Below are 20925 nucleotides of genomic sequence, written 5' to 3' on the forward strand. Positions count from 1 at the left end.
AATATGCAAAGACGTTATCATGAGAATAGTTTGACGTTTTGAGGAATACTGTCACTGTTAGTGATGAGATGTTTGACACCGCTCATTAAATATGAAGCAACAGATGGTTAGCTTAGCATAAAGACTGGAAGCAGAGGAAACAGCGAGCCTGGCTCCATAAAAACAGGAACAAAATCTATTTACCAGCAACTCCACGACTCACTAACAACACGTTAAATCTGGTTTGTTTTTATATCTGATGACTGCAAGGGAGCATGTTTGGTTTGATCAGAATCAACAATGTGATGAAGTGAGTAGAATAAAAAATAAAAAAGACTGATGCAGCAGCTAGCTAATATTGCTAATCAGGTGACAGAATGGATCAGCATTTGGCTGTAACACCTGTCTGAAAGTGGGCGGGGTCAGATCTGCAGACACAGTGCCATCTACTGGAAGACTGCAAGAAGTACAAAAACAAATATATACTCACCTAAATAGGTTGATAATTATATGTAAAACATCTTTCTACTATTTAAATCTATGCAAGGTGGAATTAGCACGCTAGCTGGCTAACTAGCCATCAGCCATGTGAGTAAATTAAATCAAGGCTTCATCACAGAGCAGGAAAACACTCTGCTATAGCTAGATGAGTGATAACTTTGTTTGGCTAATTTTCTGAAACTACGTCTCAGAGCTGCTGTCTATTCTCAACCTGGTTCAGTAGTTTTCCAGCTGCAGGCGGTGAGGCCGCCTCATGCTATAACTAGCTTTGTTAGCGGCCTTATTGTTGATGTATTGTAAATACATCAACACTGCGTCAAGACTTTCGTCACATGGGAAGAGTGTGTGGTTTCATCTAAAACAACAGAAACGCCAGATATTTAATCCCTTTTTAACTCCGAGGAGCCTCTCTGCAACACCAGGCAGGTAAAATAGACCTTCAATCGGTGAATTCTCTGTTGTACAAGACAACACAATTGAGATTAATCGTTTGTTATTAAGTCAGTTTAGAGGTGATGGTAGGCAGATTTTGTTTCTTGCTCACTGTCCTCACCGGTGTCCTTAAGAAGCTAATAACCGTTTGCTGGCTGTAACCGTATCGTATATATTTAACGCCATACAGCAAATACAAAATATCAAACTACTGCTTTAAATATTAAGAAAAAGATCATTTTTAAAGACGTACTGAGATAACGACCCAGGGTTAAAATAATTATCCTGTACATTTAGATCTGAGATGATACGTCACTGCTGGAAAACAGTGAAAATTAACTTAGAAACAAAGCACTACATGAACAGATATGATCATATTAATAATCACTGAGCTTCAGACATCGACCACTCGCTCAACGCGCTGATGGCTTGGTTCACATCTAGAGGGCCGCGCTTCATCCATGTAAACGGGGGAAGGGGAATATTGTGGCCCACATCATATTACAGTAAACTAGTTTGTTCATCACTCAAAACAAAACCATCACAATCCATCTTTCACTCACACACACACACACACACACACACACCAGAGGGTAAGAAATGCATCCGAGCACACACACACACTGTGCCACGATGCTTCTGAGTATTCGCTGTACCATCAGTTACACACACACACACACACACACACACACACTATCAGTACAATAAAGGTAATATTGATACATGAGAATTGTACCACACAGGCATCTATCTACAGTACCATGTCTGTAGAGCTTCCATTACTTCTAGTGCATTCTGGGAGATGCAGTCTGTAATGAGTCTTTTTTTTTTTTCCTTTTTTTGGCTGATTGGCTGTAGGAACAGTATTAGGCCTCTCCAGGTGATGTAGTGTTCTCTAAAACAGTCTCCTCTCCGACTCGCTCCTCCGGCATAGTAGCATATGTATTTATATATATGTGACACGTATATAAGACTTCAGTTTATAAAAATAAACAGGCTCAGAGAAAAGAGAGGGAGGGTCTCCACGCTGTCTTAGAAATCAATCTTGCGTCTCTACGGTTTAAGGCAGTCCAGTGGACGCTGAGGAGACATCTCCGCCTCCGCCGCCGCCGCCACCGCCGCCGCCGCCGCCGCCGCCGCCGCCGCCGCCGCCGCCGCCACTGTGTATGCAAGGAGTCCCGTGTGCCTCACAGTCGCCTCCCTCTGGGGCCTAACTCTTCTTCTCCTGCAGGTTTCACTCCCTCTTTGAGACCGTTAAAGAGTGAGCCTCGTGGTCGCTGTCAGATTTGTCGCCGTTATCAAAAAGGCGGCTGAACTTGCGCAGCTGCTCGCTGGCCGTCACGCTCTCCTCCTGCAGCCGCTGGTTGTTCTCCCTCAGGTTGGCCATCTCCGCCATCAGAACCACTTTATCCTGCTTCTCCTGCAGGAGGAGAGAAGGAGAGAAACCTTTAGTGTGACAGGACAGTAAATGGAATTTTTACATTTTTACCGTTATTCTGCATTTCGTTGCTTTGTACTTGTGACATGTGCAATGACAATAAAGTTGAATCTAATCTAAATTATTAGGAATAGTTTGACATTTTGGGAAAAAACTCTTATTTGATTTCTTGCTGAGAATCAGATGAGAACATGGAGGAGAAACAGCAACACGTCTCTATTCTACAGTGATAAAAATCTGCCCGTGAGCAACAAATAACCCGAAAGAAACAAAAGTAGTTATTTACATACTATATTGACTCTTAAAAAACCCTTTAATATTTACATGTTTTTTCTAAATTGATTCTCTCATTTATTCAGGATTAATCTAAAAGCCATGTATTTATTTATTTGTTTCTTTTGAAATGGATAATAATGGCATTCCATAGTAAAACCACAACTTTGACTTTTCTTTCCCAATCAAACAAACAAGATTTAAAGCATTTATATGAGAGCTTTAGAGAGGCTGGTAGTAAAATTCTATTATCCTTTTTTGTGAAATGACAGACACATGAAAACTGAATTAGAAAAAGTAAGGATCTGTTTTGTAGTTTTAACTACGTAAAAATATTTATTACAGTGAAACAGAAATGGTATCCAAAAAATAAGAATGTGTCGGTGTTGGTGGGTGAATGCAGGACATTTACTTTGAACTTTTTAATAAATAGAGATAAAAATAAAAAGATTCTCACTCTCTCCAGATCATTGTTGAGCTGTTTCAGCATCACTTCCAGGTGGTAGAGGCGACCAGACAGATCGTTGGGCACCTCGTCGCTGGAAACACACACACAATACTTTACATGGAGCCAAAAACCACAATAGAAGAACAAAGAGTCACTGCTGCAGAGGTTCTGTAGGTGGAGAGGGAGGACAGGTTTTTCTGGTGTTTGTGTAAGTGCATTTATTCTGGTTCAACACTCTTCTTCACTTTCAACAACATACTGAAGTGCTGCACTAGAGTCAAAACAAAACAAAACACGATCTCTGGCAACGCACAAACTAGTGCAACAACTCAAACAACCAACTGATTATTTTAGAGAGAACACACCAAGGTTATTATAGATAACGAAAACTAACGAAATAACGAAAACTAGAATTGAAAAAACATTTTTGTTAACTGAAATAAAAATAAAAACTAGAGTTTTTAAAAAAACGATAACTAACTGAAACTGTATTGCGTGGTTACAAAACTAACTAAAACTAACTAAAACTATAGTGAAAATGTCCTTAGTTTTCGTTTTTGTCAACTTTTTTCATTCATAATTCAGTGTTTCTATTTGAACATGCAACACATGGTGAATATGTTTACTGAGACTGGGAACTAGAACCAAAATTCAAAACACCTGGAACTGTAGGAGTTAATAACCTTATTGGGGCGTTTGGGATGAATAAACCAAAGGAAATAAAGGCAAAATTTATTATGATGTATTTGAATCTCGCACCCAACGTATAGCCCATTACAAAAAAACTAAAACTAATAAAAACTAAACTAAAACTAAGCATTTTCAAAAACTAAAAACTAAACCAAAACTAGAAAACTCACTCTAAAACTAATTAAAACTAACTGAATTTGAAAACAAAAATTCACAACGAAATTAAAACTAAAACTAATGAAAAATCCAAAACTATTATAACCTTGGAACACACAGAGGAGGGAGTTAACAAGCTGGGGACGCAGAATTCAAAGTCACCACCAGGTGGCAGTAGTGACATGAGTTGTGTTGGTGGAGTTCTCAGAGTGAGGTGGACCTACCCGCTGAAGGTCGGCGTGGTCCGCGGCGTCTGAGGAGTCTGGAACTGGACCGGACTGACGACCGGCCTCATGTCTGGACCTCCCAGCTGCGGTTCAGTCAGCGAGAAAAGAGAAACGGCTCTTTGTGCTGCAACAGAGACACACAATCACTGTAAAACGCTGCTTCAATCAGTGTTTTTACCCAAGTGTCCCTCAGGGAGCTCAGAGCAGGAGGACCTGACAGCAGGTCGCTGATGGATCAAGTGTTGGATCAAGTCTGGTGTGTTTGTCTGTGCTGTGATCGTCTTTGTGGCTTCAGAGGACACGAGGGACGGGACGGAGACCCAGAGAAGGAGCAGCGTCTGGGAAGCAGAGCAGGTGATGGTGTCGGAGGTGTTGATGCAGGTTCACTTCTCTCCTTCTTTCTTTTTTCTTTCTCAGGAGTGTCGAGTGACAGAAAGGAGCCGACAGCGATCAGCTCCAGCATCCAGACGGCTCGTTTTCTATTCTTTACTTTACTTTACTCTGAATTTGATCTCGGATTTTCAAACTCAAAATCATTTCAAAGTAATGAAACATAAACTCTTAGTGACAAACTGCACCATTACTACAACACGTCTGGATCACTTGAATGTGTTTGAGAAAAGAAAAAATCTTTCCTTCCACATGCCATCACACTGTACAATAACAAATAGACTGGTTCATTACATACCGTCGTTATGCACTTTATGTGTTTTTTATGCACACTGTTCATTGCACCTTATTTGTTTCAACATTTTTATACTGCATATTCATATTTATTCTGCACTGGAATTTCACTCCTTAATACATACTCCTTCTTTAGACACTTTATTTTTACATTACATTTTATTGTATTTTATTGTATTTTTATATTTTATTGCTTGAAGTATGCCTAGGTTGTTCTTTTTATTTAATTGTGTTGTCATTGTCTCTGTGTGTAATGCTGCTGCTACACTGTAATTTCCCAGCTTGGGATAAATAAAGTATGTATATCTATCTATCTATCTATCTATCTATCTATCTATCTATCTATCTCTCTCTCTCTCTATATCTCTCTATCTATCTATCTATCTAAAATTTCAAAAATGTATTTGATTTTTTATGCATTTTAATTTTAATGAAATAAAAATATTTTTTTCTATAGCTTTATTGCAGGTATTTACTTTACAAGCCATGCCCTATTTATTCTATTTTTTTTGTTTTTGTTTTACTCAGTATACATTTATTTACACATTTTCTAATGTGTATAAACCAATAAAAAGATGGAAAAGAAAGAATTTATTTAATGTCTGATTGCTTCTTGAAAATCTAATCAAGAAACAAAAAAAAACAAAACACAGCAATTTTATTTTTTTTAGCATTAAATCTACTATGAATGTAGTTTAGGTAAGCCAAAAATCATAATAACGATTATTTTGGTCAATGTTGAGGTCAAAAATATTTAACACAATTACTTGTCTTGCAGCTTTGAGCTTCAAAATTGAACTTTTCTTGAACTTTAAATACATTAAACTGAAGAAAAAAAATACAATAAAATAATAGTTTCATATGAATCATACTGTTTTCAACATAGTTAGAAACCAAGATCATAATAAAAAAATGTTTTGAATAATTGAGGTTAAAAGGTGTGAATTAAACTTTCAGCCAATTTTAAGAATTTTTGCTCCAAACAATAACAGAAACAACCCACATACATCCAGAGTCTGACAGAGTGGAACAAACCTAATCCTGCAGTGTGTCCCTCCTCACCTTCGTAGGCTTTAGCGGCGTTGACCAGGCTGGTCCACTCCAGTCCACAGGCCGTATCAGGGAGGGGCATCAGACCCGGGTCCAGCCTCCTCAGAGGAGGAACTTTGTCTCTGACTTCAGTGAGAGACAGCTCCGAGGCAGACAGAGGCACTGAGAGGAAGAAACAACTGCAGTGAGTAAACAAACCTCTGCACCAAACAAGGACATCAACAAGGTTGCACAAGTTATGAAAGCAACAAATAAATTGTGCACGACAATCATAAAAGGATCGCTGTCATGGCTGAGCTTCTTGGATCTCCACTGAATGAAACTTGGCAGCGAACACACTGAACACAGCAGCGCTGGCAGAAACACTCAACACCGTCTTCAGGAGATTTGTTCACCCGCCTGAAAACAAACATCTTAAACTCACCCTTCTTGTTCTGCATGTGGTTGGAGGAGACGGCGTGGCGGCGCGTGGGCAGCGTGCAGGTGAACAGGACGTCAGTGGGCGTCGACGGGTTCTCAGAGTTGTCGAAGCTGGCCTCCCGCCGCCCGCTGCACAGAGACTCGTCTGAGAAGGTTCTCTGCAGCGTTCTCCTGGGAGACTGCAGGGAGAGAAGGACAGATGAGTCAGCTGAGCGTCACTCTGAGAACTGATGTAACCGTCTGATATAACAACAGCGTGTCCTCACTGGGTCTCTCTGTGGCATCTCTCCCGGGTCCATGATGATCAGTTTCTTCAGGTCGTCTTCGATGGTGCTCTTGTACGTCCGTCGTGGAGAACGAAGGTCCCTCAGCGAGGCTCGGAGACGCGGTTGTCCAAACACGTTCTTTGAGTTTGTGTCCACCTGCCTGAAGACACGAGACATCAGCAGCAAATATACTCAACTCTCCACTCAACTCAACTTTATTTGTAAAGCACTTTAAAACAACCACAGCCGCAACAAAGTGCTGTACATAAACAAACAGAACAAGAGACAATAAAATAAATAAAACAGGAATAAACACTAAAATAAACAGATTCATTGCTTTTTAAAAAAAACAAAAACAAAAAAAACAATGTGCATACAAAAGGACAGTGTGTCTTTTTCACTCTGACTCCAAACTCTCTCCCATTATGTAACCTGTTTCATATTTAGAATTCAACCTGGTCTCACAGGAATCCGTGGAATAGCCACGGAATCACTCAAATTTCCGTGAAACTGACACGGATTTCGCTACAATGCAAGTTAATGACAGTCATATCCCGTGGCTATTCCAACATACAAAGTGATTATGTACATTCACTGAGTGAATATTTAGAAAATAAAACATATATTTCTCGCTAGAAATGTGATCAAAATCCATTTTTACACAGAAACAAAAATCAAAATATTAAGTTTTTCACAAAAAATGAGAGAACTGTCCACCATGTTTTTTGTTCTGACCGCCGGGACCTTGAAAGTCACGTGACTTGGAACAAACCAATAGGAACAAATATTAACTTGCATTGTAGCGAAATCCGTGTCAGTTTCATGGAAATTTGAGTGATTCCGTGGCTATTCCACGGATTCCTGTGAGACCAGGTTCTTAGAATTACTTACTAATCTATCACTAATTAACAGCAGAGGGAAGAATTCTTACTGTCAGAAATATAAAAACAAGCCGACTTCATCCCTGAAGATAATCTTTCTAAATGGAAGCTGCCTGTTAGAAGCTCTCCGTCTCTAACTCACTTCTTGCTGTGGCTGCTGTCGGGCGTCATGGCGTTTGAAGGTGACGCGCTGCTGTCGTCGTTCTGCCAGGCGGCTTGTCTGCTCTTCCCGTAGAAGGCCTTGGGGGCGGAGCTGGACAGAGGGATGGAGCCGAACTGGGCTGAAGTGGGCGTGGTTACGGTTCGGACGGGCCGGGCTTTCTCCGCTGACGGAGTCTTGTAACCCTGCGGGGTGTAGGCGCTGACAGGACAGAGATAGAGACGTGGTTAATGCATCATAATCATCATCCATTTGGTGTTCATAATTTGACTGACGGTAGGCAAATGTGACAGATAGAGATGTCAAAGATCTGAGCTGATAAAGGCATTTTTTAACTTGTTGAGTTATATTCCTGATCCTTTGTTTTATGTCAGTTATCACACAGGGTTTTACTGTGTGTGTAAGAGCAGGAGCTGTTTTACTGAACACCAGCAAAAGAAAATGGTGTTTTACCGTTTGAGAAAGACAATAGGAGTAATATATTACAATAATTCACCTAAAAGATGTGAGATGAGGATGAAAATGGAATAGAGTTCATTCAGGTAAGTCAACAAACGCTGGAGGACTCTTTTAAAAGAAAAGACAAACTCTACCATGAAAGCGACAGAATAAGTTTCGTATTTTATACTTTGTTATTTTGTAAAAATATATAAAACACATTAAGGAACAGCTTGTATGCAGGCAATTATTTTCTTAATTCAGTGGAAAGCCATTCAATTGTTAAGCATATTATAATAGATTGATTTTAATAACTTTAATAAACTAGAAGTGTGCAGCTGTATTATGTAGGAAAATAAAGACTACCTGTCAAGCTGTGCACACATTACCTGTGATAAATCAATGCCTTCTCTTTTAATTTGAAGTGTATATTATATGTTGATGGTCCAACACACCAGCAGACTGGAGCTCAGGGTTTAAACACAGATTGTTTTAATCCAGCACAGAGGATCATACTGTGTATGTGTGCATGCTTTATGCCTGCATGTGTTTATGATGTGGGGGTGGCATGATGATCACATGATGATGTGTATGTTTCTAAAGGATTAAGCTGCTTTAATCCTTAATGCACCCTTCAAACATAGATTGTCATGCATGATATTATTGTTTGAAAAGGATTTGGTGTTTATACATAATGGCTGCTTGGTTCGTTCACTAGAGATTCCTCAAAACTTTTTAAAAGTCTTGAGTTATTAAATAGTACTCCCATTCTCAATTAAGCTGAGCAGCATTAAAGTGCAAGATTTATGAAATGCAACAGTCTCCATGCAATAAAAGCCGGCAGCACATTTCTGCTGTTAATAATGGAGGTTAATGCTTGTTAATAAAAACGCCATAAAAGATGCATCTCATCAGGCGCCTACCGAGGTTTGAAAGCATCCATTTTATCAGCGCTGGAGCCAGGAGGCGGGAACGTCCTGGTCCGGTACCCTTTGTTCTGATTGGCTGCGGGTGGGATGATGGGTGAAGACTCTCGCCTCCTCGCTTCTCCGCTGCCGCTGCTGCCGCCGCTGCTCCGTCCCACCGACAGCTCCTGGACGCCGCTGTAGCTCACGAAGCCGTGCATGGGCTTCAGGGACTGGCTGTTGGACATGTTGGCGTGGCGAGCGTTGTTGTAGTGGGTGGAGGCGTCGATGCCGCTGTCGTTAGACCCCCCCTTGTTGAGGAGGTCGGGGTCGGGGTCGGCTGCGTCTCCCATGCAGCCCCCGCCTCCTCGCTCCCCTCCGGCCCCGCCGTCGAACCAGCGCTCGTCGCTGTGGCTGCTGGAGGCGTTGCTGGACAGCGTGTTGCTGCTGGAGTGGCTCGAGTACTGAGTCTCTCCCTGCAGAGGACGACACGGCAACATTCAGACACTCAGGCACTCAGAGGGACAAAGAAGAGGAAAAAACGAGACGAGTCTGACCTTGGAGTGTCTGTTTGGAGAGTCTTTTCCTGGGACATCCTGTCTGGGGATCCTCCTCTGTCCCCCTCCTCCACCAGGTCCCCGAGACGACGACACTGGGACGTGCCAGAGGGGTTCTAGACAGAAAACACACACAGACTCACAGGATTAAAACAAATTACACTGAACCTCCATGGTGGGCAAAGAGGATTAAATACTTATAGCACATTTAAACACTGACCTCCACCAATGCACTAAATCACACTGGGTTATCTCCACTCTGCTGAGCAACACAAACACTCTGACGCAATATAGAGACTAAATAAAAATGCACTGTTTGGTTTTTGGATAATAGCATCAAACTATTATTCTATTAATTGTAATGAATGTATTCTATTTATACACCTCAATGAGAGTTTAAAATCTAAACAAAACATTTTTTCAATAATAACTTGCAACTAACAACACACTGATGTTAGCCTTTTAAGTTAATATTGCGAAGGAATCAGCAAGAAGTCGTCTGTTTACACACCCAGCAAGTGAAGAACAACACTTAATATCACTCAACCCTTAACCCATTGAGGCCTAAAACGCCTGTAAAACCTCTGGGCGATTTTAAAATAAGCCCCTAAAAACTGAAGTTTTTCTGGAAATTCAACAGAAGTGTCAACGCTTCTACTAAATAATAGATTTTTCAGCCTCTGCAGATAGAAATGAAATTCAAAAAGTATTTGAGAGCTTATACAAATACTACAAAACGACGTATCCGCTTTCCAGGCTTCAATGGGTGAATATCATTAATATGGAGTCTGTTTGGTGAGTTTTACTCCAATATTCGCTCAATTTAGCTGTTTTGGTCTCTAACAACTCCTGATGGAAACATCTGGCTCTTGAGCTGATAAATTCTTCACCATGTTCACCAGCTAGTTAATCTTCTGCTGCTGTTTGGTGCTGTTGGGTTTTAGAGCGTATTGCTGAAACACTGATGAGAGCCGTGAGAGTGAATCAAAAGAGTGAAAAACAGTGCAGCAAAAAAAAAAAAGATCTAGATCTATAAAAACACTGAAGCTCTGTGGCGCTGCAGATTGAGGTAATAATTCTCTGTGTGCTCATCACTCTGAACTACCCTAATAATATTGATTATAGCCGCTTTAAAGTACTGCAACAGTTTCTTAAAGCTGGTTGTACCTGTTTTGCAGCGCTCCATGGTGCTCTCCTGACTGGTGAAGCCTGAGGAAGACTCTCCACTGGAGGTGATGTCCACGCTGAGGTGGGGCTCGTAGGGCAGCAGGGGGCGCTGTCCTGCTCCATACCTGCACACACCATTAATAAACACATTAATGCCACAGTGAGTTACTCATGAGAAAAATAAAATATGTAGGTGAATTAGATGTTTAGTCAAACAGTAGGTTTTGCAAAACATAACACATTAAACACAACACACACACAAAAAGGATTATGTTGACTACAAAACATAAAAACATTAAGATAAAACTCCAAAGCAAAGCCTTAAAAATGTAGCGTTTGAATATGAATTTCAGTTTCTGTTTTGCATCCTGATGGCGGCTGAATAAAACACATTTCTCTGGTTGGGCGAGATGTTATCAACCTCCACAGAGTGAGGAAGAGCCGCCCACACAACAGATCTTCCTCCAGGAGGAGACAGTGTGTTCATACACGTCTCACTGCAGACTCAGTATTCAGTCTTAGGAACAAATATAATCCACCTTTAGCACACAAAACTGTTATGAGTAACATCGGACATGTTAAATCAAGATCAGAGGAGAGCCTTGAACAAAAGACCACACACACACATTCTTGTTTTTCTATCTTTGTGAGGGCCCTCATTGGAATAGTAAATTCCCTGGCAAGGTTATAATAGTTTTGGATTTTTCATTAGTTTTGGTTTTAATTTTCGTTGTCAATTTTTGTTTTCAAATTCAGTTAGTTTTAATGAGTTTTTAGACTGAGTTTGCTAGTTTTAGTTTAGTTTTTATTAGTTTTAGTTTTAATGTTAGTATTAGTTTTTTGTAATGGGGTATTTGTTGGGTGGGAGATTAAAAGAGGTCACAGTAAATTTTGGCTTTATTTCCTTTGTCTTATCCATCTTCATTATGTATGAAAAAAGTTGACAAAGATGAAAACGAAGGACATTTTCACTATAATTTTAGTTTTGTAACCACACAATACAGTTTCAGTTAATTATTATTATCATGTGACCTTTAACCCTTAAAACGAATTCTGAAATTCAAAATGTCCTCACTTTGCAAAAATGTCCCCACTCTGTTGGTTAAAAATGTGTTCTGGTCCTCACTATGTAGGAAGTACAAGAACACACACACACACACACACACACACACACACACACACACACACACACCTGTCAGGTGAGGGTTTGTAGCGTACGAAGGGCCCCGGTGTGATTCCAGGCGGCCCCATGGTGGAGAGGCCCACCAGGCCTGAGGAGGGGGAGGAGAAGCTGGCTGAGGGGTTCCTGTAGGGCAGCACTCTGTCGCCTCCTGCAGGAGACAGAGTGTAGTGGTTCTCCGGGTAGCTCACCGGCCTGCAGGACACAAAGAGAGAACCACGGTTAACCAGCAGAACAACAAACACACCGCAGAGAGGCGAGGCAACATGAGGGACGCAGCTACAGGAACACAACAAAACTTTTATGTAAAGAAGACATTTTGGGAGGATGTGTCCGGCGTTATCTCAAAAACACTGGGCTTTCCTGTCAGTATGCCCTTTTCTACTCTATACCTCGGACTCCCCCCAAAGGACTTGAATTAAAGTGACTCGTACCTCCTAAGGATATTCATGGCGGCCAGCAAGAAAGCCATCACAAAATGCGCCCATCAGTGGACAGTTTTATAAACATTGTAAATCAGTTACACCATATGGAACAGACTACCTATAACCTGAGGCTACAAAAGACTGTGGGGGAAAGACATTGGGAAAAATTGACCTTTTTTTTAGCCCATTAACGAACGTTGCAAATATTCCACTCAAGCAATTGTACCACATGCTGTGTGTAATTGCATGTATATGCATTGAACAAATAGGTATGTGCATATAATGTTTCTATGTTTTTGTCCTCTCCTGACCTCATGTTACCAATGTTTGACTATATGTATGTTTGTGAATGTATGTATATGTTCTTAAACCATAAAAAAAAGCTTTTATGTAAACTAAGTGAGAAACATGCTGGAAGATAATGATCCTGTTAAACCCTGCCGGGTTTGATGCAGTAATTACTGTAACGTTAGGCAGTGAGACACCAGCAAGTGTGGTTCTAAACTGAGAACAAAAAGGGTCAAAATAAAACCAAACCAAACACTGAGACTGTCCAGAATAAAGTAGAGTACCATACCATGGTATTTAGAAATCTCAACGGTGTGATTTTCAATATGGTCAAAAATACAGTCGATGCTATTTCAGTCTATTTATTAAACTGAAGGACTCATGCTGTCTTTTATGTGTAATGCACAGCAGCTGAAACATGGTGATTCACAGGAAACCAGAATGACTCTGTTCCTTTGGGAGTATTTTGGGATTTATCTTGATTAAAAAGGTGAGCCTGTCAACACAGCAAGCTGTTTTTGGGCATTTTTTGTCTTTATTTTATTTTGCAGGAGTCCATACAAACACAATACTGTCATATACCGGATATCCTAGTGGAATGCCAGAAAGTTATGATGGTTTGAATAAACAGATTCGGCCCCAAGCCTCGAGAGTTACAGACCTGTCTTGTTCAGGTTGAGTAAATGATGATGAAATGATGAAAATTTATGAAAATTGATGATGTCATGACGTAGCTTGAGATCATGGGAGTTGTTGTTTTGATTGTAAGCAACCGCTACTGTCGATCAGAATATATCTGATGTGGCTCAGCAGGATTAAGGTTTACTCAATCTGGTGTTTCCCCGAAAGTTAGAGCAGCTAGAGGGAGTAAAGGTGATATGACCCGACTGACAGGCTACCAGATGAAACGCATCGATTCTGAATAAAATTACAGATTTCTCTGGGTTTGAAGGAAGTAAAAAAGACAAAACTGGTTTAGTGGGCTGAGTTGTGAGTCACAGCTGAACTGAGTGTCCCTGTGCACCAGACAGTGGAAGCAAATAACTGGCTCTTTTTAAACGGCTTCACCCACCTTTTTCACAGTTCTGCCAACTCGATTATCTATAACGTTAACGATCAATAAATCAATAAATCGCTGCATGCATACATGGGCAAAATAAAATATATATATATACAGTACTACAGTGTTTCCCCTAGGTTTACAGCTTTGGGGTTCCATTATATACACTGATCTTAAACAATGCATAATTTAATTAATGATTGTAAAGGAATAAAGGTTCTTGTATGTTTTATTTAAGGCATCTTATTTTGACAGTCTTCTTGTAAATTCTGTTGTGGATTCTCTGTGCTCTTATTTTAATAATATAATATAATGGTAGGGGAAACACTGGTACTATGCAAAAGCCTGTTTTGATAACTGACGCTTTTATTTTGAAGGATGAAAAGAGACTTGATCCTGTGAATCTTAAAACTAACTAAGTGAGATGATACTGTAGAGATAACGTCAAGGAGATCAATGTTTTATGTTTTAGCCCCTGAAGAGGCATGAGGTTAGTTTTCACACAATCTTACATATTTAAATGTGTTTTGTGTTTTGGATGAAATTAAACCTTGTATTTCATGCTAGCAAGGTTTGATACATGAAGCTAGTTTTGCTCAAATTAATAATCTTGTATTTCTGTGTGTTTTATAATTTTTATTACAACTTTCAGTTTGCAAATTGTAGCTTTATCCAACTTAATTTTCAGCTCATTGGCTTATTAATGTACGGCCGCAGAACTGAACGCTCAGTTGTGTTTCAGTTCAGTGAGATAAAATTAAAATAAAAAAATTGACAGATCAATTAAAAATTCCACTTGATCAACCAAATTCCCATCCCTAGTACAAACCTAATCTACCTCCAGGTATGAATGAAAGTAACCGAACCTAACTGTTGGAAGCATTTGGGATACTGTAAACCAAGTTTTCTCAACCTTGGGGTCGGGACCCCAATTGGGGTCGTGAGATGATTTCTGGGGGTCAGCTCTGTCTCCACTGTGTGTTTTTCATCACTTAATGTCTTTTTTTGGTAATTTTGTGTCTTTTTTTTATCATTTTGTGTCTTTTTTGGTCATTTTGTTTCCTTTTTTGGTCATTTACTGTCTTTTCTGATCATTTTGTGTCTTTTTTGGTCATTTTGTTTCCTTTTTTGGTCATTTTGTTTCCTTTTTTGGGTGATCTGAACTGTGCGTGTGAGATTGTGTTCAGTGAGTGGGGGTCACGGACAACATGCATGTTAAATTGGGGGTCGCGACTCCAAAAGGTTGAGAACTACTGCTGTAAAGAACACAACTCACAGCCGAAATGTTACACATTGTATCTTTAAGAGACCATTTTTAGAAGATTACCAGTTACTATCAATAATATGAGATAATCTAGATGAATAAATTGCTAATATTGATGCTACCGATAACACCAGTTCTCTGAATAACGTGTATTCTACAGTCTCACCTCTTGGAGTTGAGGTGCTGGGGCTCCCTGTAGGGAACAGGCATCAGGGCCTTGTGTGAGCGGGGCAGAGGAGGAGGGGGACCCATGGGGGCCCAGCGCTGAGGGTTGGGGGCACTGTGGAGCCCTGGAGGAATAGGAGGACTGTCCCATCGCCACGTGGGGCGCGGCGAGGGCCGGTAGCCTACGGCCAGAGGCTCAGGTTCTGGCTTCTGCTCCATGGTCTTCATCTCATACTCCTCTGTGCAGCCCCTGAAGACACAGAGGGAAGAAGTGAATCTGATGCTTGACACTTTTTTGTATTATTACATCAAGTTTACACACATGGGTCAAAAATGACCTTGTGCATTAGAAGCGTAGTGATACAAAAAGTGATCCACTAAATTAACAACTTGAGTAAATGTGTAACTGTTATATTTCTTATTTTTAAGGTTTAACTTTTAAAGAGTTGTTAGAACCACCAGATTACATTGGAAAATCACATATTTTAACATTTGAGACTTATTAGAGCCACCAAATAATAATTTCCATTTAAAAAACACCAATTTAACAAAACAGGATAGTTAATATTTGTGTCTTCTTTGTCAGTTTTTAAAGACATTTTTAAGAAATGAAAACAAAAAAGGAGGATGTATGATGATCAAAAACAAGTTATTTGAGGAAAACCTGCAATACTGAATGCTGAAATTAATTTATTGCAAATATATAGAATATAAAAATTTAATCGGGTCACTTTAGACCCATGTTGTGCATCAAAGGGTTAATGTCCCGGCCTTCATCCAGAGATTTTGATCATCAACTCAGTAAAACACAATCAAGAGAAGCAGCAGCAACCTCATGAAGATCTGACCTGCAGCTGAACCACGACTGTGGCTTCTGTGCAGAGTTCAGTGAGAAAAAACTGATCAATTCATTCTTATTTATCAATTATAATGTTTTCAATGTTCTCATAGTAGCCTCTAGTCTGACATCCAGGATATATCTTTTACACATCATCATTATTTAATTCCCACAGCCTATTACAGGAGGGCAGGAGGCATCAAATATGCATAGAGGATGTATTCAAGACGAGACGAAGAGAGAGAAGGAGATGAGGGAGAAGAGGGCAGCCATGATGGGAAAAGAATGGTGTGAGATTTACAGAGATGTGAAGGCAGGAGGGGGATTAAAAAAAGAACTTAGAGAGAAACAAACACAGCAAAGCAAAGATTCAAATAAGAGAAATGAAGATGCAGTGTGTGATGTATGATGTGTGCCTTAAAGGGCCGGTTCACCCAAATCAGGACTACAAGGAAATCATTCTGCTGAACATTCTTATTAGCAGAAAATCGTGTAAAATCAGTATATTTACTTACATGTAAAGTGTGATGTAATTCCTTCATGTTACCACTTAGGATCATGTGTTTATCATGTTTTACGCTGCCAGTGTTGCAGATAATATAACAATGATAATGTTAGATAATGTTCAGCCAGAAAAATAATTTCACTTTGCTTTTGCCAACAAAAAGTGAAACAAGTGAAAGGGATTTTTTATGTATCCTTCAGTATCCAGTTTATATCTGCCACATCAAGTTTAAAGTGTACCAGCTGTAAAATGCTCTGGCTCTTTTATCTGCACTCGTCTTTTCACACTTTCCTTCTTCAACCATGCAGAATAGTACGACAGCAGCAGTTTTATCAGACCAATCAAACGATGCAACACACAGGTCCAACAATATATTTAACTTTACATTTTTTGGACCCTGCCTTTCAGCAAGAGCTCGACCTGAATTAACATCACAGCACACACCAAGTAGTGCCTATGGACAGAACGTTATTTAATAAATTGTTATATTCAAAGAGCACTCATTAGCGATGTGCTTATCGTGCTAGCTGACAAGGCAATGATGATAGTAATAGGAGTCTATTTCTTCAAACTGTACACCATGAACAGGTTGGATTATTCTGAATAATAAGGACATTATTTAAGAAAAGATAAGCTGAAAAAAAATGAAATTATTTTTCAATGCTGTAAGGTAAGTCTATTCAAATCAAGTGGATTGTGGAGGAAGAAAAAAAATTAAAGAAATTAAAGTAAACGACAAAACCATCCGCAAACTATCTGCATAGAAGTGAAAATTTTCATTTTTTTGTAATTTAGGTGAAGTATTTCTTTACTATCAAACCATCTACTCTGTGAAAACGCCATCAAATTAAAGCTGCAGAGATGTAAACACAACAAACAGAAATATATATTAAAAAAATAAATAAATATATATATATACGAGTAGAAAACAAACTCATAATAACAGTGCACAATCACAAATCAGTGAAGACAACACGTGGCCCGGACACTTTGCTGTATGAAGGATTTAAACCAAATCAATCAGCATCCACAGTTACGCAGCAGCAGCAGTACAGACCTTAGAGAGACCTTAGAGAGACCTTAGAGAGACCTTAGAGAGACCTTAGAGAGACCTTAGAGAGCGCCCAGCCTGCACATGTTGACATGCAGAGTTTCTTCCATCACGCTGGCGGAGGCGACACAGCTGCACACACGTGGCCGAGCACACTACAACATCACACCTTTCCTCCTCTGGATGCATCCATCTTGAACGAGCGTGACCACGAGTCAGAGCAGAGAGGATAAAAACACTTCCAACTCTGCTTTCGCTTTCTTTCTTTCTCTCCTCCGCCCACCTCGCTCTCTCACTCTGCTGAGACACGTCGTCCTCAACCCAGCGCTCCTCTGCCTCTCCAACTCAATAAACCCTGCCTCTCTCTCTCTCTCTCTCTCTCTCCATCTCTCTCTCTCTCTCTCTCTCTCTTTTCCGTCCTTTTCATTCGCACAGGGCATGCATTTTTAATTAATCACTTCCACTCATTTATTTATTTATTTATTTTTGTGGTCTCCGTTTTTTTTCCCCCCTTGCAGATTCCAGGCCTTAATCTCATGCAATCTGCTCGCCTGGCACACAACGGCAAACGAGTCAGAGAGAGAGAGAGAGAGAGAGAGAGAAAAAGGGGGGTGGGGGGGTTTGAAATACAAGACTCTAATTATCAGCTGCTACATGAGAGAGTGTGTCCATGTGTGTGTGTGTGTCAAAAGGATTTAACTTGGTGTAATTAAACTGCCTCCAACATTAAAGATACCTAACCACTGTGCGATCACACAGCCAGCCACAATTACTGTATTTAAAAGCCCTCAGTGACAAAAACACACTGTGGTTTATTTCTTCACCTCCGTAACCGTTCTGTAACATCACATCAGCGTCTCAGAAGGCCTCGTTATTCTGTCTTTGTCGCGGCCGCGTGTTCGGATGAAAGGTTGCAAAAAAAGGATGACGGCAGGGAAAAGAAATAGATTGTGGGAGGAGGGGAAACAAGGCTGGGCGAGATGAGAGCAGATATAAAGGAGGGAGAAACAAAGAAAGGCAGATTTTGGTTAATTCCCGTTAAACAAATGCGCCTTTCTTTTTTGTCTCCGTGCCTCATTCCGCCTATTTCCTCTCGAACCACACATCGTTCTTTCTGTGTTCGCTCACTTCCTCTTTTCACACACTCCCACACAAAATCCTCTCAGAAGAACATTGGAGTCTGGCCACTACCTCTTCCATGCTTTTGTGTGTTTGAGTGAAGAACGTCCTGCACTCGCTGTGGTTCTCTCGTCCTTCCACTGCTGCCGTCTAAAACTCAGCAGTGTCGTCACCTACAGCCTCAACATCTGTCTTCACCACAGCTGTTTAATCCTCTGAACCCCACAACCCGCTGGCCACTTTCTAATGCATGCTTTCGTTTTTTTAAATCAGCAAAATTACATCATTTATCATAACCAGAAACTGTAAAACCTCTTTTTCCTGATGGTCCTTGAACAACTCATGTGAGACAAATGCTTCTGTTAGGTAAAATAACCAAATATAGCCTAAAATAGCAATATATCACCATAATCACCTCCATGTCCATCCATTTTCTGGTATCAGGGGACCCCAACGTGATATATTATAACTTCTGGGTCAATCTCAGGGACTCTTTCTAGATGTACCCGGACAAGGCGCCATAGAGGCCTCCTGTTCAGATGCCCGGACCACCACATCTGGCCCCTTTTCATGCAAAGCAGAATCAGCTCTGAGCTCCCTCCAGATGTCTGAGCTGAGCTCCTCTTTCTGCCTCTAAGGCTGAGCACAGTCACACTACGGAGGAAACCCATTACAACCACTTGTATCCATGACATCATTCTTCTGGTCACCACTCAGAGCTCCTGACCATCGGTGTGGATCAGAAAGGAGATGGAGAGCTTTGCCTTCTGGTTCACCACAACACCTGCATCAGTGCAGACGCCAAAACGCCCGTCTCAAGTTTCTCTGGGTTATTTTACTCTACATGGCTCAACAGCAACTGGGAAGATGTTAAAAAATGTTTAAATCTGAAACTGGCTGAATCATATTTATGAATTTGGAGAATCCTGACTAGTTGTTATAATATAAATAGTATGTATCACAGGTGACGGCCCCATTAAATCCTTATATTGGTAACACTCGTACATACATGAAAAATGTTATGTACATTTATTTAATTATTTAATTACATTTATTCAAATTTAAAAATAAATAAATAATCAAAGAAATCAAATGTATTTTTTTTTCTTTTTCTGATTTATGTCATTAGAAGTGGTCTGTGTCTAGTACCATCAGGTTGAATGCACTTATTGTAAGTCGTTTTGGACAAAAGCGTCTGCTAGATCAGGGGTTCCCAAACTTTTCCATGCCAAGGCCCCCCAAATAGCATTAGCTTCTGGCCGGGGACCCCCAAACCCACCGACAATGCTACAAAAAAACGAGTCCTCCACGGCAGGGCTGTTGGTCTTCTCCTTTGGTCTTTTTGTTGTCAAAAACCTGTCCATTTTGCGCTAGCTAGCTACACGCTAGCTTGAGGAGCAGAGCAGCTTGATAACAACGGTCTACACAGATTATGATGTCGTCATGCCGAATTTGCAGCTGAACTTGAGAATCCGACGATTATGGCAGTTTACGTATTGTACGGTTCAGGACAAATGGTTATTAAAAAAATAAAATAAAAAAATAAAAAAAAATTTGTTTTTGATTTTTTAAATTTTTTTTTCTCATCTTCCCTCCAATTTTCTGAGGCCCCCCTAGCGCCCCCTGGCGGCCCCCCAGGGGGCCGCGGCCCCCACTTTGAAAACCACTGTGCTAGATGACATGTAATGTAATGTAATAAGTGTGTTATACTGCACAAAATGTGTTTTGTGCTGCTTCTAGCCATGATTGTTCTGCTTCATAAAGGTGCAGGTCTTAAATATTGCAGTGAAAGACGAGGCCACAGTGAGTAAAATGTGACAGGAGCATAAAAGTGAAACTGGTCGAGGTTCAGAGGGTTCAAAGTGAATTCCCCTCTTATCAGTTTAGCTTTAAAGAGATCTCAGCTCACCTCCGAGGCCCTCCCTCCTCGTACGGAGGGATGATGACCACTTTGACCGTGACCGAGGTCCTCAGCAGGTCGATCATCTGCTCGTGGGTCAGCGTCACCGCCGCCACCTTGCAGATCTCCACCAGCCGGCTGCCCTGCCTCAGTCCCGCCTGCCACGCAAAGCCATATTCCTCCACCTGCATCAGACAAAAAATACCCCAAAAAAGTCTTGAAACAAGCCAGTTATGTTCAGCCAAGACTCTTCATAGATGGACATTTGAGATGTGTTGTGGCAGATGGTGATCTGGCGGTACCTCGGCCACGGTGCCGTCCAGACGAACATGGAAGCCCAGCTGTCCCAGTCCGTTTCTCCTCAGAGTCATGTCCACCGTCTCACATCCCACCGTCAACGACTGGCGAGCAGAGGACATGGTGGAATTAAATACATATCATTTTTAACAGCAGCATCA

General features: G+C 40.7%; 1 protein-coding gene across 1 annotated transcript in view; it reads right to left on the minus strand.

Moving 5' to 3' along the window:
* Positions 1–2052: 2052 nt before the first annotated feature.
* The window catches only part of sipa1l3 (signal-induced proliferation-associated 1 like 3), an 89530-nt gene continuing 70657 nt past the window's right edge, over positions 2053–20925 (minus strand). Inside the window, exons 11-24 of the mRNA XM_059330728.1 lie at positions 20770–20868; positions 20477–20652; positions 15056–15304; positions 11865–12047; positions 10673–10797; positions 9506–9621; positions 8967–9424; positions 7588–7806; positions 6565–6724; positions 6303–6477; positions 5891–6040; positions 4142–4268; positions 3081–3162; positions 2053–2332 (exon numbers count right to left, since the gene is read on the minus strand). Coding sequence (XP_059186711.1) covers positions 2147–2332; positions 3081–3162; positions 4142–4268; positions 5891–6040; positions 6303–6477; positions 6565–6724; positions 7588–7806; positions 8967–9424; positions 9506–9621; positions 10673–10797; positions 11865–12047; positions 15056–15304; positions 20477–20652; positions 20770–20868 — 2505 coding nt within the window. The 3' untranslated portion in view covers positions 2053–2146. The remainder of the gene's footprint in view (positions 2333–3080; positions 3163–4141; positions 4269–5890; positions 6041–6302; positions 6478–6564; positions 6725–7587; positions 7807–8966; positions 9425–9505; positions 9622–10672; positions 10798–11864; positions 12048–15055; positions 15305–20476; positions 20653–20769; positions 20869–20925) is intronic.

Source organism: Centropristis striata, chromosome 4, assembly GCF_030273125.1.
Source record: "Centropristis striata isolate RG_2023a ecotype Rhode Island chromosome 4, C.striata_1.0, whole genome shotgun sequence".
Classification (NCBI taxonomy): domain Eukaryota; kingdom Metazoa; phylum Chordata; class Actinopteri; order Perciformes; family Serranidae; genus Centropristis; species Centropristis striata.